Here is a 19,716-nt window from a genome sequence, read left to right as displayed (position 1 = left end):
TGATCATAATGTGGCTAATATTAAAAAAAAAATAGAAATCAGTGAACACCATGAAGTAAGGAAAAAAAGGAAACATCCAAACAGTTTTTACAGCAAAACTTGCAGATTCAGAGATTTATGGAAAGGGAGCACTCTCTGTTTATTGTCAGGAAGCTTTGCCATTAGCTTCAAATGAAGTTTCAGTAGGCTCTGAATGTTTGTAAGAGTTATGACTCAATTTATCCAGATAACAATATCTTTGTTATCTAAAATCTTGGAAACACTGTGTATTTCAGTGCAGACTGTGAGCGATAACAATCAACTTCAACTCTCACTGACCCAGGAGGGCTGTGATATGGCATTTAGTCTTACTTCCTATAATTACATGTAATAAAATTGTGTTATCATTGGTGCTATTGTAATTGGTATAAAAAGTTGTTTATAGCAAAATATTACAGAGGCAGGCAGTGATTTTCTGCAGGAGTTCACAGATGGCAAAGCTAGACTCTGGCAGATTAGTACTGCCAGAGTATAGTACTTGCACAGTACAAGTAAGCTCTAGTTCACAATGCACATGGGAGAAAAGGGCTTGATTAACAGATTAGAAGCTGCTTTGGATGTTTAAATGCATTCATGTGCCTGTGTATTTACCAGTATGTATAAGTCGAGGACATTTAAAATAAACAGTTAGAAACCTAATAGTTTCCATTTTTTAAATGGTTCATTCTTAGTTAAAAGTTTTTTATTCTCTTTTTAAAAGCTCCTGCACTTACAGCATTTGTTCTAAGTTTTCTTAGCCAAATCAAATCAAGCCAGCTCTTGATTTGGCGAAGCTAGTGTTAATGGGAGGAATGCATGTGTTTGTTATACCTCTGGCAGCACCACAGTGTACTTTGGAGGTGTGAGTAAAATGGGAGAGTCTGGAAGCTTTGAGGGGTAATCTTTTTACAACCATGGATTTTCTATGTAACCACAGGCAAGTCTCTTTGTCTTAATTTCCATCCTTGCACAGGGGAGATACTAGTGTCCTCTGAAGAGGGAACCATGGATGTAAATTAATGTTTGTGACTCAGAGAACAAGCAGAAATGAATATTCATATGATGTAGAAGAAGTGGTAGAGATCAAATACTTACAGAATTCAAATAGACCTACTGGAAGTGTCCTGCATAGTACAAATAAACTACAGTGCATGATGCATGTGGACAAAAGGGCTTGATTCAAGTTAGCCCTGGCACATCTCAGCTCAGTATTCTTGGTGTTGGAAATCAAAATCCTGTTCTTCACCTGCTGCTTTACTAGGTGCATGGCTGTGCACTGCATGCAGGCTCTGTTTCTTCGTCTTCATCTGTTCTTAAAAATAGCTCTTGGAAACTGTTCCTCAGAAGGGCAACCTCATCACCTTGTGAGTGATCCTTCCATTTATCTCTTTCCTCACATAAAGAAAGACTTGCTGTTACCATCACATGATAGTAGTAGCAACTTTAAATTACTGGGGCAGGCTATAAGACTGAAAACTGTGAGAAACATGTGCACCAAGGAGGTCATGCAGATACAATTACAAATGGTTTACAGAGCATTCACTTTTCCCATTTCCACTTTTGTTTCTGTGGTGTGAGTCAGTCCTGTTTTGTTCTGTGTTTTAACACTTAATGTAAGTATTCTTGAAATCCAAAGGCTGAGTGAATTTTTTCAATGTGTTACAAAGGCTTTGGCAGCATTATTAAATGTATATATATGTAATTCTTTCCCAGTGAGTTTAATTTTCCATGTGCATCAGCCAAAGCTGTTGGGCATAGTGCCTGGCTTACAAGCCATTGAAGAAAAGCATGCCTTAAGTTTTTCCAGCTGCTTGTTCAGGATGTTTCTGACCCATGTGGACACTGTCCTTTTGTTGTATTCTGTAAACAGGCAGACAAAAGAGATGCATGGAGTGGAAGATGAAAACTCTTGCTGAGTGGCTTTAGGTTGTGCTTGGTGGTAGAAGTCCAGGTTTGGGCTTCAGTTGGTTTTTACAAGGTATGTAAATAAGCCAAAGTTTTTTTTCTTGTTTTTGGTCTGCCTCAATTGAATTTAGGAAACAGCATGCTCATGCAGCTTCATCCTAGCATGCTGAAATGGATTTGTCTCCAGGCAATTTACAACATATCTAAACCATCTCTCATTTTTACTCCCACTCTGAGGGCAGGTGAGTTATGCAAGCCTCGTGAGGAAAAAGAAGAACCTTGTCCACCACTTGCCTACACCATTAGGTACTGCAAAAGCCCAAGCAATTAACACTAGCTAATTAACTTTATCTGACTGCTACACTGAAATAGCCTCAATTTTTAAAGGTGTTTATGTAGTTGATTTCCCCTGTTTTCAATAAGAATTAGTCAGCTTAATACCTTTAAAAATTAAGCCTTTCTTTAGCTATATGCAGTCTAACATAATCTCTTGAGTGTGTTCTTTTCCCTCTCTCATGCAATCCATGTGCCCAAACTACAAACATCCAATCCCTGCAGATCAGTATTTACTGAAAATTTTCCTTGAATGGCACCGCATTTGCTGATGTGTGAAGGACAATATGAACAGGCATGCCAGAAAAATGGTGTTATTGGGAACTCTGTTTGGGGATAGAGAGGAGATATAGCCCTGTGCAATGTGTATTGTCTGAAGAGAAAACAGAATGCAATAGCTTACTATACAGTGTTTTACCAAATTCAATAAGAGATTCTGATTCCTTTTTTTCCCCTAAATAACCCAACAGATACTGCTACTGTGGGAAAACTTTCACCAATAAAGACTAAATATCAGCCAAGACCTTGCACCCCAACCTCCTTCATTTATCAAGACACCCCTGGCTGGAATACTTCTATACCACCTAGGCAAAAGTGCTCTCAGAGCTCAGCCTGGGTCCCATCCAGAGAGCCAAAGAGCAGGGGATAGTCTTTCCTCTCATGCTAGTATCTCTACCAACCCGAGCAGATTTGGTGAGGTTGACAGCTGGAAGGCAAGTCTTTTTGCTGTTACATTTCTTTGTTACCGCTTGCATGGGGGAAGGGAAAGGCAGTGACTTGTTCCGCCATATACGAAACATCTTCTAGGGAGCCAGTGCCAACCTTGGCAGCAGGGAGGGTGTATGATAAAAAGGCAACAGCTGCATGTGTCTTTACGTTCTCACAGGGCCCTTGAAAGAATTTTGTGATCTTGCAAATGCCTTACAGACTGATAGCATTAAAAACTACTTCTCCATAGAAGTAACATGCTTAACTTTGGCCCTAAGTGTCAAGTCACATTCATTAGTTAAAATTCATGTGTCTTTGCCTTCCTAGGGAGTCATCATCACCTTATGATTGAAGATACTTTCACTATGGAATTGACAAGAAGGATATTTGTCTTTTAATCATTATTACCAAACTGTCTGATTGGAATGTTCTCACTTCTTGTGGAAGAAAAAACAGCCTGGCATGGCAAATGCAGAGGAGACCAGCATGTCTGCCCTCCCTCCCAGACAAGAAGCACAGACAGAAAGGTCTGGAAAAGCAACCAGCATTGACATTGCTCCTCACTTGTCCTTTTCTGCAACACCAGGGCTGGGAAGGCTCAAGCCCATTCGTGCTCAGATCTTCATGACTTGTCTCAGTGAAGAACCTCTGCAACTGTACAATAAACAGAGATATGCTGAACAGTTTTGGAAATACAGGACTAGGCATCTAAGAGAGGGATCTTCAAAAAGTGACACAGTGAGTGGGATGTTGTTTACCAGTACAAAATGGCAGGAAGAGGAGCAGCTGCTCAGCCTTGGTCATTGAAAAGAGCTATGTACCTAGCTTAGTGAGGGTGATAAGGCAATTGTGTCTGCTCCAGATACTGGAGTGAGTCTGATAAAGAGACATGAAGATGAGTTAGTGATTGGAGTATATGTTGTACATGGAGAGGCTGAGGGAGCTGGGACAGCTCAGCCTGAAGAAGCAAAGGCTTATAGGGAATCTTACTAATATGTATGAACACCTGAAGGGAGGCTGTAAAGAAGAGAGAGCCAGGATATTTTCACTGGTGCCCAGGAAAAGGGCAAAAGGAAATGGGAATGAATTAATTAAACTTCATTGAACCACAAAAAAAAATGTTTACACTGAGTGTGCTCCTACAGAGCAGGTTGCCTAGAGAGATTGTGGCATTTACATGTGGAGATATTAACAAAAATAGACACAGTCCTAGGCGAGCTGCTGCCATTGACTCTGCTTTGGGGTGGTCATGCTTGGACTAAATAATCTCCAGGGGTCCCTTTCTATCTCAACAATTCTATGGTTCTCTGATGAGCCAAAGACATACAATAATTCTAAGCCTTTTAGGCAGCAATGAAATCTCTTTTCTGACATTTTCATTTAGCCTAAGTAATAAAATGTCATTAGATGACAGAAAAAATGAGAAAAAGCATGACTATAGCCAGAGGGTTAAGGTAAGTCAGGTTGAAATTTCTTGCTTCACATAATATTTCATAATGATATGAAGTACAACAGGTTTTGAGAAAAGTTCTGAGGAAGAAAAACATTTTTTCAGAACACCAACTGTTTGGTGAGAAGGAAATTTCCTGCAATATTAGAAGAGATATTTAAGTTCAGATCTATATCTCCCACATACCAGCTGATTGTTCCAGTACTGGAAATATTAGGTACCAGTCATCACTCAGAGATTTAATGATTTTGGGAGGGAAATGAGTGAAGACTAGACCAGAACCTGTGGGTTTGATACATATGGGAATCCATCAGAACATGATTCACAATAGAAATGAAAACAGTAAAAGAACCTCACATGGATGTACACATAAATATTCTTGCCGATGCAAACATGAGCAAAAACAATGTAGAAAATCACAGGCAATACCTGAACAATAATTTCATCCTAAGTCAAATTTGATTGTAAATGAAACTTTTGGAAAACGCTGCTCAAAAAAACCTATGGATTCCACCTAGGGGAAAAAGAGGTGAAGTCATCCCCAGCTGAAAATGAAAGAGCTGTGAAATACCAATTCGGCTGACCTCCAGATGCCTGTAAAAAGTAAAAAACCTTGCAGATAGAATGGGAAGCTTGAATCTGTCAAAACTACTACTGTGAACTGAAGTTCTGCACAACTTGCTAAATGGTAGGGTATTGGCAATTTTGCATGATGGACAGAATCAGACTATAATGCCCACTAGGACAAGAAACAGTCAGTACTATAGTTTGGGTTAACTGGAAAGAAGTGAACACTCAGACCATCTACCATTGACTCCTGACCAAAGATGAATCCCATAAACATCATTGAAAGAGCTACACACTTCAAAGGGAGCACACAAGAAAGGGCATATTAAGTCAGTGTGCTAGGTATGCTTTTATCTGAGATAACTGAAACACATATTACAGAGAATGATGCAACTGAGGTGGTGGAAGTGGCATGAGATAGACTCCAGACTCAAGTTTAATTTCTATCTCTGCAAACGAAAGAAAAAAGGTTCACTGGACTAAAAGAAGAATGCAAACATGAACATGATTCTGTAATTTGGTGGCTAGACACTCCTGTGGGATGGAGGATACTTGCATCACAGAATATTTTCACCTTTAAAGGTCTGGAATTTCTCTGAAGTCTTTTGGAAATAAAAACGCAGCAAGATCTGGGGCTTTGGGAAGAACATTTTATTGCTAAGCATATCTTTAAACAAACTGCAACTAAGAAAAGAAAAAGAATCAAAAGTAAGAAGAAAAAGAAAGGAAAAAAAAGCAATAACATCACGATAACTCAAATAAAAATTCTCCAGGTTGTCCATAAAGCAACAGGGATATGGTAGTAGCCCACATACAGAAATGCACATGTTCCCAAAAACTGTCCAATAGAAACTTACACAAAAAAGGAAAGTGTAAATATTTTTCCTTTAACTTAAAAAAGGAAAGCAAAAAGGAAAGGAAGAAAGAAAGCAGGAAATCATTTCACAAGACTCCAAGACTCCAAGAACAGCAATCTTTTACAGACATCAAGATATAATCAACTTTTATATAGTTTCGGCCAGTTAAGTCATCTAAAATCGTGCTTTCATACCTTTTTAAAACCTGTCTTTTTTTTCTTTTTAGTATAAAAAATAAAAAAGAAAAAAGCTCAACCTCACACACGCACACACGCACCACACACACACGCACACATACACGCACTGAAAATATTTGTTAACATGAAAGCGCCTTCTCTAAGTGTTTAAGAAGACTGTTTTTCTGAATTTAAGTTCCCATGTGCGTGTGTGTATCCGATGAAACTTCTTCAAAGTCAAATATTCATGCGACTTATAAACACCAGCAAGAGTAGATTTCTAAACCTAAACAGCTGATTAGTTTTCATCCGCATACAGCAAAAGTTTTCATTTCTGATATCCCAGGGTTCTCAACCCATCTTGGTTTCTGTTGTTTCCCACTCTGTCTCTCTCTCTCTCCCTCATTTACTTTTTTGCACATGATAGGCATGGCCGTCAAACCACCTCACTATTGTTCTGTACAGTAAGATAATCCTTTTCACAATAACTGGGAAAATGTAGAAACCAAACAACCAAATTAAATAAGTTAAATAAAACATAAAACATTCCCAATTTAACCATAAAACAGTATATACACCATTAGGGTATCCATATAGAAATTATACTAGCAAAAAAATAGTAGTAAAATATGTAAACAAAATTTCAGGTTTTTTTTTGACACAGGTAACTGTGACAAAGCTAAAACACACGCTCCCTTCACATTTTAAGGTTTGTTTTTGTTGTCTGTTTCTTTTTACTCTGTTCTTCAAGAACATTCTCATTCCGCATTAAGACCATAACAGAACTTCTGTTCCAGCCGTCCCATCAAACATACCATGATAAATATATCTGTGTGTATACATATATATTAAATTATTAAATTAATTTTTCTTTATTATTTTTTGTGTGTCACAGCAGCTTTATTTATTTTCTTTTATATAAAAGAGAAGGAAAAGGGAGAATAGGGCAAATGGAAAGACAGAGATGATCTGAAATGCCAAGCTACAAAATAAAAATATTACATATGAAAAACAGTTATATGTCAAAAAACCTATGCAATTTGCATTCTTTTACAAGTGTTTCGCTTTTCTGATGTTCATTGGTATTGTCACAAGTTGAACTCCAGTGGTGTCTTTCTGATCACTTTATTAAACTGATTTATTATTATTTTTTGCATGCATTGCAATGTCACAGAACCAGATCCCAGAGGAAGGCTCCTTTACTTTTGCACAGTATATTCAGTTCAGAACAGTTAATAACTTTTAAGCATTCTTTTTTGAATCTCCGAATCCCATTAACCATACTTTAGTTGTCAAACGCATACTGAGTGCTATACTCAAATAAAGCCAATGGCTGATCAGAACAGACCCAAACCCATCTGCTCTTCAGTTCAATTGCAAATACTGGAGCCAGATCCTAGAGAACCAGCTTTCTATGACAATTTTCCTCAGCACCACTCATCAGACACTTTCACTGCGTTGTTAGCAAACAACTTACTACAAGATGACGGATTCTAGAGACAATACAACCAGATATGCAGAGTAAACACCATGGGTAGCTTTTGAATTCATATACGGTAATAGTCTCTCTTTATTTATTATGGATTTTTTTTCCGAGATTTCTTCTCATGTCCTGGGTCACCCCCCACATCATTCTACTCCACTCTTCCCTCCCTCACCCAAAGTAACCAAAGAAACCAAACAAAAAGCAACCCAAGAAACAAAACAAAATCAAACCAAAAAACCAACAATCTCCAAACTCAATTATTCCCCTCCTCCAATCTCGAAAAGTTATGTGTATGCTGGACACGGCCAGATCAGTTTGTTCAATATATCTTTGTTGTTTAATAATGTTTATATTTTTTTCTTTTTCCTTCTTTCTTTTTTTTTTTTTATTTTTAATAAGTAAACTGAAAAATTATTGATACAGTCAGGGATCACGAACATTGGTAAAGACTCACTTGGAGATATGAAACAAGTAAGCCATGAAGTCTTCTACCTTTGCAGAAAGTTCAGCGGAGGAGGAGATTTGGAGATGTCCAAGTTCACTAACAGAGCAGAGCTGTGCGCGCCATCTCCAGAACGCTAAGTGTGCTTTATAATACATTAGGGCAAAGTTTGCTGACTCCAAGTGATGACTTAGACATTAACAGTCACTGCTGAAATTTTTTCCCAATATTTTTTCCCACAAACGATATCTCCCAATCATCTCGTTCGCTGCAATGGTTCTGATATCTCAGTTAAATCTCATTAAGTATTTCTATATTTATATATAAATAATTATTCTTTTTTTACACATAATACTCTTTGTCCTTGTTTTTCTGCTTCTTGTGGCCGCTCTTTGAGCTCTGCTGCTTCTCCTTCACGAGCGTGCCGTTGCTCTGGGCTGAGTTGCTGATGTAGTTCCGCGTCTCGTCCACCTGATAGGACCCCTCGTCCCTGTTCCTGTACTTGTACATGGCATACAGGAGGATGAGGATGCAGAGGGCGGCAGCAGCCACAATGCCGACGACCATCCCCGTTGTGCTGCTCGACTCACGGACCACCTCTGAGGCCCCCGGAACCCGTCTGATTCCCGGCTCCGTGGGGTTTGCTGTGGGCACATTACGGAACATGGGGGAAGTGATTAGCGGGCTCTTCAGCTTTGTGCTGTCTAGCTCATAGGCAGTGGGCAACGGAAGCAAGACTATGTCAGGCTGGGGTTTGAGCTCACGGTTATTCATTTTGCCGGCTGGCAATTTGGGAATCATCACAGTCGAGGACGAAGCTGTGGAGCGGATCAGCTCAGGGGACAAAGACGTGGTAGTAGTCCTACCAGTTTCGGAGACTTTGTTAGGTCTAAAGTCCTTGGATTCCCACTTGGGTGCGTGTGCTTTGTAGCCACCTTCGAAGATTGAAGTGGAAAGACTCTTATCTGTTACCAAGGAGAAGGTGGTGTAAAAATCTTCATCATCAGTAGGGGGTAGGTTAGAGTCAAAGGTTTCCCCTGAGCCATACCCAGATATCACCAAGCCATCATCATCACAACCATCGCTGCCTTGGTCCGACAAGCAAGGTAACCCCGCCTCAGAGGTCATGGACAGGGAATCTTTGGTGGTCTCAATAATGGTGAGGAGGGGGCGAAAGGTAGGGGGAAGTGTAATGAAAGGTGCACGAGTAGCAATAGGAGGGATATCTATAGGGTCTTCTACAAGTAGAGGGATAACTAATTCACCTCCTGGGATGGAAAAGAGAAAAAAAAGAAGATTAGTACATTTTAATGACAATGCACCATTTTCAGTTCACTTAAGGGAGAGAGAGGATCTGGGCATTATGAAAAGGTGTCAGGGATTAGCTTTCTCTCTCTCTAGCTACACTACCAACATACTTTCCTGGGGCTGCCTTTCATTGTTCCCTCCCACCCTACTCGGGCATTGGTAAAGTGAAGGCTCCTACTTATGCCAGGTATGTACAGTGAAATACCCTGAATTTTTACAAATCCAATTTCTTTTATTTTTGGAGATACTCTCAAGTGACTCTGTGGTCATCAATTTTTGGTAGTGATCTTTTTCAAGCATTTGATTAGAAGAGTATTTAAATTAATTACGTTAGACTGCCATAGATCAGTGTTCTCCTAGATATATTTTCCACCACTCATCTCGCCAGTTTTTCCTCTTCTGATTATTTTCATTTAAAATAACAGTGGTATTTCTTTGCCATTCCAATATGCTCACTCTCTGTAGCAGTATATAAGTCTTTTCCCTAAGGTGTTTTCCATTCATCCATTTCTTCCTGATCATTGTCTGGCTTTTAAATTGTGAGAAGGTTCATGAACGTGAGGAATGGAATAAGAACCAAGTACTTACTGGGTCCATGAAGGTACAGAGCTCTACTCAATGTTCATCTCTAGTTAATCTTTCTTTAGCATTCAGTTTGACACTAGGAATGTCCCTTTCCTTGCATCTTTTGGGGCTACTAGTGCCATGCTATCTTCATCTTCCATTCTTCTTGATATTCATTTACTATAATTTGATTAAAAATTAAGATAGATTTTATCATGATTGACAAAAAAAACAACTGAATAAGGACTTTGATGAACTAAGTTAGCACATGAGGCCAGGACTGTACTGCAGAAGTTGTCTTCATACCTACTGTTACTTCCTCACAGGCAGACAGTTGCAATCAGTTCTACTGATTTCTAACAGGATGGTTACCTGCCTACAGAGGGCTGAAAAAGGTAGACTTATGGTCTCCTCTTCAAGCAGAACAGTAAAGCTATAGATGTAACATTTGTACCTTACAAAAATATAAGCTGCAAATGAAACAAGAAAATCAGTGTATCATTTCTATGATTTGGATTCTGAGCAGCAATACGACTACTTTTAGGGTAATAGCCTTGTGTTGTCTCTATATTATAATGTGACTGCACTTCTACTTTTGAGCCTATGGTAATTAATACTCCACTGTTTTATACTGAGGACTAAAAAAAAAGAAAGTGTGGAATCATATTAATTTATCTAATTCCTCTACCTCTGGTTATATAGTCTGCTGTTGACATACAGGTCATCAACAATTATTTAGAGTGAACTATATTGATTTTGAAAGTTGATGTATAAATTGTCATTTTTCTTTGCCTAGCCATGTAAGTAAGCAGCTTAAAATAGAAATGGAATTGTTCCGTTGACATAATGAGAATCACCTAAATCTGTTCAAAGGAGTGCAACTCAGTAAGAAGTATTCCTAATGCACAGGAAATTTAGATTTATACTCACTTTTACTCAAGGAGAATGTACAAAAGGAATTGTAGTTTATAAATAAATAATTCTGGGGTTTAGTTATGTATTAATAACTGCTAATGAACAGTTTGGCATTGCTACAATGCTGAATTCAACAGGGTCAAAAATTCTACTCTCTCAAATCTACCCTATATATTACATGCACTTGTTTCCCATTGAATTCTGCCAGTAATGTACAGGGAATGTCTATAAGGAATATTGTCTAAAATCAAAATACCTTCTAAATGTATTTGGAGAGCAATATACTTGAACAAATTACACATGGGAGATAGAAATATACTGGAAAAGGTACTTAACAGTTTGATTAAATCTGGATAGCTGAAATAGCAATATGGCTTATTCTTTTCCTTAATGGGGAACTAAGTGGTGACACAGTTTAATCAATTGAAACAGTCGGAATTCTCTCAGAGGTACCAGGGTAGATATTATGCCAAAATAAGAAATGTGGTACTTTGCATGCTTTCATGCAAAACTAGTTTTAAGTTAAGACAATTTGAGCATGTTGTTTAGTTTTCTGAGCTTCCTCAGTATGTTCATATATCTCTTTTGTTACTGCAGAGAGACTGAAGAAATAAGTATCAATGTTTCTAAACTACATGCTTTCAAAAAATTATGTAAAAAAGCCTACAGTGTAGTCTGCCAAATGGCTACACTGCATTCTGTGCTCACACATCTAAGCTGTTTTCTGAGCTATGCAGAAACTAGAGCATATAATATGATTTATATATGTCCAGAAGGCCTATCCATGGCTTCAGTAGAGCATCTATAATCTATGCAAACAGGTGGTCTCAGGATGAACTTGGAGTATGCCTTGGGGGGAAAGATCATCTGTGAGCCTGGTAAAAAAATGAATAAAAATAACATAATTTAAGTGAGGATTGCAACAAATGGCATGAGTCTGGAATTTAAGTTCCAGAAAGTCAGGGATCGATAGTGTTCCTTTAAACAGTTTTTTAAGATCAGTGTTTTACTGTTCAACTGCAATACTCCTCTGTATACTCCACTGGAAAAAAAAGGTTTGTCAGCTTTTAATTGCTCATCTGGAGCCTTGATTCTTGCCTTTGTTCTTAAAAGCTATTATACTCGCCTAGAGCATCAGTATGTAGTTGATCTGCCACCGATTGGGACAATATTTGGGGTAGCTTTCATCCAAAAAGAAGTTATTTCGGTCCTCTAATGATTAATTTTTTGGAAGGAATCAGACATTTCTTATATTTAATATGTATTTATCCTTTTGCTCCAGTAACCTTTGCATTTAAAAGCAGGTCACAGTTATATAGTTTTTGTTGCTATTGAGGGCTTGAGATAATGATCAAGACTACTGGAACTATAAAAATGATCACAGCTGTCTAGAAATATTAAGTAAAGTTGATAGACTTGCTATGATAAGTAGGGATTTACATAAGTGATGGAGAAAATAATGGAGCTTTTCATGTCAGCAAGTCTGTTGGAGACAGTAAGACAGAGTCAGGACTAAGTTTCACAAAGCTTTCATCTCTCAGTGTATGGGAGGAGAGAAATAACTTTCATACCAGGAGCACTGGATTAATTTTGATTCAGTTATGTAATCTCATCTCTAGTTTTTATTGCAAATTGTCCAATGATCCACACTATGGTTACTTGCATACTCAAGAAATAGAGACTGTTTAAGCTCCTTCCTTAGGAGTCACTTCTCCATCAAGGAGGTAATTTGTTACATTTACCTTTGTGGGGTATCATATAGATGCAAAGGTGGCAATAATGTTTTAATTTTTAATTTTTTTATTGTCTGTAATAGAAGAAACCGAGGCCAAAAAAGGATGTGTAACAGTAAATCAGAAAAAAACACTTTAGGTATCAGATCTGGCTTCTTTTTTATTGCATTGTTAGGCATCTATGCAGAACTCACAGCAAACTTGAAGCTGTAGGTTTAACAGGATTCAAGTACAATGAATACTTCCTGGGGTATTGTGATTTTTAGGGGAATAAAAACATCCTTAAAAATGGCATGATAAAAATGCCACTCAGTCTAAGAGAAATGTGTTATTTAAGGATAACAGGGAATGTAAATCCAGAAAAGTTCCCAGGAAAGCGTGAGAAATATGATCACCAATATCTATGGAGCAATTGTAAACTTTCATATCATACCTGCAAGCAACTCTGTAAGTGGTACTACATTTCTACAGGTAAGAGACATGAGAGGGAGTCTGATGACCAGTAGATTGTGAGTGTGTGTGTAGGGGGAATCATCTTTCACAGAAGAATGGCTGAGGGTGCAGGAAGCTGCCTGGAGCCAGTGGTCCTTTGATGGTGGAGTAGTGATGCCTCTCACCCAGGTCCCATGCCAGATTAAAGGTGAATACTGAAAGATTAAAAAAACTAAACAGCCACTTGGTTGTCAAGAATATCTCATGCAGGATTTGGATCCTGAATGGTTTGCTGTAGACGGCAAATGTTTTATATATTTAGGCCTCTAGAAAGAGCTAGAGGAGCCCCTGAAAAACCTTACATGACCATTTTGAAGGGAAATATGTTTGAGAGAGGTTTTATGGATGTCAAATTTTCTTTTCTCCTCATGATGTCTACTCATTTTTCAACTGCAAAATTAATGCTTTGCAGCCTTGAATAAAACTTACATGTTAGATTTCCAAATTGCTCTGTTCTACGAAAAAGAAAAGAAAAAAAAAAAAGCAAGGCCGCAACCCCGTTTGGGCCATGGCTTTCAAACAAATATTCATGTAAGATTCTGCTTGTGAATCATATAGGCTGTTTCCTGGTAGTTATAGATTTCTTTCTTCCTTTTTTTTTTTTTTTTCTGTTGGCTGTTCAGCACCTGTTAAAAGTGTTCACTGGTATGCTTTGAATTCAGGGTTACTTTAGCAATCCAAAGATTTCACAAGGATTTTCCAGATTTATTTTTCACCTACTTTGTGCTTTCTCACCCAAGCAGGGCATAGATGTTTCTTGAATAGAAATATGTGTTTTAAAAAGCTTCTTTTGACAGCACAATGCCAAAGAACTAAACAAAAGAGAAATAGATAAAATTGTTTCCTCTGCAGTGACATAGAAGCAAAACTCATCCACAGTGTAGATGAAACAAAAACACAACCCCAAAAAACTTAACACCAAACTGGAAGGAGCTCTGAGAGAACTGAAGTCTGTGAGGTGGGAAATCTTATACCAAAGAGCCCAGTGGTTTGCTTGACCTTCTCATTCCAGAAGTGTGCATATATTAATTAAAAATTAGCCTTTTAATGTAACACATATACTACTTTCATGGAGTTGTGCTTTTCTTTAAACTACCAAGAGCACTGGGGATATAAAGATCTACTTAAGCCTTGGAGCTGCCCGGCTTTTTGCTTTATGAGTGTATTTATAAATATATAATTCATACCTCTGGAGCTGAGCTCTAGTCAGAGTCCTCTGCCACTGGAAAAGACAGAGTGTTTAAAATTTAATAGAAGCCTTATGAACTGTGAGGATGGTGTGGGCAAGCCAGGAATGCAGAGGGCACCAAAAAATTCGATAAATAAAACAACATGAAAAACTGTAGCAGCTGGTGGTTTTCATCTTTAGAGCCACAACTACTTCAGTGGAGTTTCAGGCATCAAACTGATGCAGGACAAAAGGCACACAAAAAGGAAGCCTGAAAGATTCATCTTCTGCTGCTGATGATAAGGAACACACCTTGTAGTCTCTCTTTTCCACCTGCAACTGAGGAGCTTTAAAATGTCATCCATAAAGGCTGCAAAATTCATCCATTCCTGCAGGTACTTGAAATTCTGCATCCAAAGTTTGCAATTTTCATTCTATTCTTTTGATGTTCCTCTGAAGTCTGACTCCATTTTTAATATGGAATACTTGCCAGAGAACTAATTCCTTACCTTTCCCCCACCCTGTATCAACACGATAATTTCTTATTAAAAGACTGAGTTCATAAATTTCAGTCTAATGGTATTTAGTTAATTCTGCTTTGAGTCCTCTGAGGATAAAAAGAGGAAATTATTCAGAATATAGTGTCTGATTCAAAGGAATGATGATGCTAACACAAAACCTAGTATATGAACATTCTCAATATTTTCTGCTCTTGCAGTCTGAATTAATTGCAATTGACAAGAGAGTAGTAGAGGGAAAAACAATATTTCCATAATGGAATACTGGAACTCTTTATCTCAGATATCTCCTTTTCATTTCAGAGACTATATAGTCCTCGAAGTCATTTGATAAAACTGGATTTCTGGTGCAGTTGGTTGAAAAGCATTTCCTAAGCCCCTCCCTCCAACTATATTAAAAGACATCAGTAAATGCAGTGTTTCCCAACATATGGTCCATGAACAACATGAAGGTACAGAGTTTGAGAGGTCATGAATCCCAAGTTAATGTTGGGCTGTCTGTTACTGGTGTAAATTATTGGTCACCTTTGTGGAGTTTCAGTGAAATAGAACATTCCAGAGAGGTCCTGACATCATGTCTAGCAGCAAAATTCTAGAGCAAAACCAAGAATTTTGGTGCCCAGACACTGAGCTTCTCTAAACCAATTGAGGCATGCTCTCTTCTATCTCCCACCATTATTTTAAACGTTTACGATTATCTGGTGACAGCTTCCTATTCAGTATCATTATTTGTGTTTTCAGTATCAGTTGTCCCAGGGACTCGACTGTTGAACCTATTATACCTGCTGAGCACAGCACTGCTAGGCAGAAATGGTGAAAACATATGTACTTACAAAGATGTAAAGCTTTCTCTTATTTTAGTCACTGCTTTTTGAAGAAACTGACGCAAACCTCATTTGTAGTAAGGAAATTTTAGAGGTTCAGGATCTGTCTGCATCATTTCTGGACAATGCTATCAAGTCTAATACTAATAGTAATATGGTGGGTGCACTAACCTAGTAAGAGTACACTTGAGAGTATCATTTGGACTGGACATCAGACACATAATCAGCAATGGAAAAATTTGATAGAAATAAAATAGTTTCATGGGAATAAAGTAGGAATGGTGTAGAGCTGCTGTAGGAAAACCTGGAGAACTACCAAAATGCTAGGGAAGTCCCATAAATTTTGACTTTGAAGGCTGCACCACCAGGTTGAATATAATTTAAGTAGCATGAAAAGAAGTAACATTACTGGTGATTCGTGTGGGGAATGGGAAAGAAAGCTTCTAGAGGGGGACTGAGAAAGAGCAGAACCAAACTGCCTCAGCCTCCTTCACCCCATCCTATGCACAATACAATATAGCAGTCGACAATATACAAAGAGCACATAACATAAAGGCAAATACAAACTGATTAAAAAAATAAATAAACTTATATATATTTTCCTAAAGCAAAACCATACACTAGAAAATAAAAACGCCACAGCAACAAGGTCAGAGAAAGAAAAAACAGAACAAGTAATTCACTTTATCAGCAAAAGAAAGATCAAAACCTATGAGAACTGAAAAAAAAAATGAAAATCAAAAACATTATTTCCTTTAAAAAAAGGTAACCAAAAATACATAAAAATATTTAGAAAGCATACCACATTGATTTCATAACAGTCAACTTACATCAACAAATTGCCCGCATGTTTTTTGGCATGAAAGGAAAAATTTACAAAAGAAAGTTGTGTAAGAATGCTCTTGGACAAGTAGCATTGCCACATTCTTGTAACTTGCTTTTTTTTGCTGTTGTTTCTTAAAAACTTTTTTAGCAAAATGTTTATTATTTCTTTTTAAATATATTTGTTTTACAACAAAGGGCGATACAGGGAGGCAACAACACATACATCCACACCACATAACATGAAAAGAAAAAAATCTTGCACCTTAACAAATTTGAAATTGTTTTTTTTTTTTTTTCTGCTGTTTTTGGTTGTATTTTTTTATCTTATGTAAAGTTGTTAGCATATTGCAGTTGAAAAAATTCTGTACAATTTATTGAATTTACTTTTGCTTGTTTGCATATCTACACATATAATGTTTTTTGAAAAGCAAAGTTTGTTGCTTTTTTGCCTTTTTGGTCAATTAGATATATATTTTTTTAAACATTTTCTTTTTTTCTATAATTTTTGTGTGTGTGTGTTTTAAGGAATGGATGACTGCACATAAAATTTTAACAATGCTAAAGAAAGGGGTGGTGAAGGGAAACTTATGGGAAGAAAAAATGCTTAGGGTGGATGGAGTGGGAGCGTAAAAATCTATGAGTGTACTACACAGGAGATGAAGATGATGGGAGTGAATGTGTAAGTCAGTTGCCATGTCCATGTAAGGGCGGTACGGAGTGATCTAGCAGCATTAGAGCTTCTGGCTGTAAGGAAGGGATGGGCAATATACAAAAACAAATGAGCATATTCATGCCCATCAACAAAAAGAAAGAACAGAACTCTAACATTGACAATCTCACAAACCCTAAGCTGCAACTTCTTCAACATGCAAGTTACAAAAAATTAATAATTATAGTATTAATATTTACATTTTCATTAAAGGTTCTCAAATTATAAAAACAGTTAAGACTTTTCCCTACTAAAAATAGCAGTAAAAATACACAAACTAATAATAATAACAATAACAATAATAATAATAATAATAATAATAATAATAATAATAATAATAATAGTAATAATAATAGTAACCAGAGAGTAAAACGAAAAAAACAAGGAAACTAGTTTTATGCATTGGAATTAGAACAACTTCATCTGTAGCTACCCACAGCCTTCTTGTTCTAAGAATCATCTTTTCTGAAGTCCATCAAATTGACAGCGTATTCTCAGTAATTTGAGGCAATCGTTTCTTGAGTACATCAAATGTACTGTTTCAAATATAAAGATCGTGTTTGCACACCCCTTCCCCACTGTCAAATTAGACTGCTTTCATATTCAGATTCCCTGGAGAATCTCAAAAATACAGCTGTAGGATTCTGCCAGTGAAGTAGTTCCTTATTTAAAGACAGAAATAGAGGGAAAAAATTGCAGAAAACAATTCATAACTCTTTTGTTTTGTTTGTTTTTTTTCATTATTAGATTGAAACAAACCAAATCTAAGATAGAAATTCAACCATTGAAAAGAAATACATCAAAATAGAACTATGTAGAGATATACTAAAAAAAAAAGCAAAAAATGAAATAGAGAGTTCTCTTTGTTCCCAGGAAGAAGCGAGATAAGAACAATTGCTGGACTTTGAAATTTTATTTTTAAAGAAGAAATTATTCCACACACTTTCAAAGATGGACAAACCAGATGCACACATTTAAAGGAACAGACAAAGCAGTCTAGGGACACTTTCATAATTTGAATTTTTTAAAAAAAATAATTGAATTCTCTTTCCTTCCGTCCCCCTCCCATTCAAATATGTTTTCAATTGTCGGCTAAAAACCCCTCCACCCTTGAGTGTTGCTTTTTTTTTTAATACATCTTTTTTTTTTAATCACTTATTTTTAAAATAAACATGAAGAGGAAAAAAAAAAGACGTGCAGTCTGGATGTACGTCATAAATAGACATAGAAAAAGATAGAAGAAATTGGCTGAGATCGACAAATGGGTTATATAATAGCTTAATTTTACTGTAGGATGTTAATAATAATGCATGCTTAAAGTAAGTTGCATTTAGGGAAAGTAGAAAAACAGAAGAGCAAGCAAGGATTTGGGGGGCGGGCAGGCAGAAGGGAAGGCGCGGACAAGGGGTGTACCATCCATGCCTCTCCAGAAAGGGCAAAGCACATTCCAGCAGGATCTCTGCATTTCTGGGGGAGGTCAGAAGGGGAAAAGGGTGAGGAGAAATTATAAGCTATGCTAGGACAGACTTTTCACCCTATGACCTATTTGAATCCATTCAAAAAACCAAACTCCATCCCTTGTTCTGACTCTAACTCTCCAAGGCACACTTGAAATCAGTGCCATATTTCTGCCTAGGGGCAGAAAATGCTGCCACTGCTAGCATTAAGAAAGAGACTACTTTCTCCTATGCTACAAAAGTATTAAAAGTTCAAGGAGCTATTACTAATTGGTTCTTTCCTAAAAGAGTATTCCAGATACTGTATGTCCTAGAGGGGTCCTCAGCTTCCTCTGAATTCCTTAATGACACATATGTCTGCATTTTTCTTGTATAAAGACCATCCCCTAGATATCAGAGTTCTTCCAAGAAGGAACTCAGGACCCCAGGCAAACAAACAGTTTTGTCTGGTGTTTTAAAAGACAACAAAATTACAAATAAAGCTCTAGACCCTGCCTAAGAGAAATCTCTCCAGCAGATGGGAAAATCTGCTTCTAAGCACTGCATACACCTTAGCTTTCCATCAGGAATGTCAGTAAGATCATTCCATAAGCCATCATAAGGTCATGCTACCACCAATCAGTTAAAGTGGGAGCTATCTTGAGATTTAATTTCTGGGAATAATGGGGATATCCTCCCTGTGGATATGGCCAGGGGTACTTCTGCATAGGTATGATAACAAACAGGTAGGATGTTCTGGTACTCATAAACATGAGGAGCAATAGCACCTCTAAAGCCACTGACAGATCAGTGTTAGTTCTGGGGAATATTAAATAAGTATAAACCCCACAAAAATTAAATAGCCTGGGTAGGTTTTAGATGCATTACTGAAAAGTGTCCAGTTCTGAGAGGAGTTATATAAGAGCTCTACTTCAGAAGTGATGAGGTTGCACTGACTAACAGCACAGTGCAGCTGTAGCTGGAATGTACCATGCCTATGCTGGGAGGCTACACTGGGCCTATCTCCTACATCCCTTTGGTAAACATGTTAGGAAGGGAAGAGGTCAAATCCTAGAAGAGGAAATCTGGTCAGGGTAATCCCAGGGACAAAACATGCAGGTTACAGGAAGCAAAATGTTGGTCTACACAAGAAAATTTGGGGATTCATTTGTGGATCGGAAGAAATTGGTTAGGAATACAAAAAAAATTTACAGAAGCGAGGCCTTTTCAGACCTCAGTGGAGATTTTTGTTTGGCAAGGTTACAAGCCTAGTGTCCCTGGA

At 37.5% G+C, this 19,716-nt stretch overlaps 1 protein-coding gene across 28 annotated transcripts in view; it reads right to left on the bottom strand.

The window, feature by feature from the left end:
* Window positions 1-5,617: 5,617 nt before the first annotated feature.
* NRXN3 (neurexin 3) overlaps window positions 5,618-19,716 on the bottom strand; it is a 961,434-nt gene continuing 947,335 nt past the window's right edge. For 8 of the 28 annotated variants that reach the window (XM_038137611.1, XM_038137612.1, XM_038137616.1 and 5 more), the window contains one exon: window positions 5,618-8,586. In XM_038137611.1, coding sequence (XP_037993539.1) covers window positions 8,285-8,586 — 302 coding nt within the window. In that variant the 3' untranslated portion in view covers window positions 5,618-8,284. Of the gene's footprint in view, window positions 9,211-16,294; window positions 17,034-19,716 lie in introns of all 28 variants that reach the window. The other 20 variants (XM_038137606.1, XM_038137602.1, XM_038137601.1 and 17 more) reach the window with 5 other exon arrangements.

This window comes from Motacilla alba, chromosome 5 (assembly GCF_015832195.1).
Source record: "Motacilla alba alba isolate MOTALB_02 chromosome 5, Motacilla_alba_V1.0_pri, whole genome shotgun sequence".
In the NCBI taxonomy this organism is placed as follows: Eukaryota; Metazoa; Chordata; class Aves; order Passeriformes; family Motacillidae; genus Motacilla; species Motacilla alba.
The sequence above is the reverse complement of the archived record's forward strand: the minus strand, read 5'-3'. Positions and strand labels throughout refer to the sequence as shown.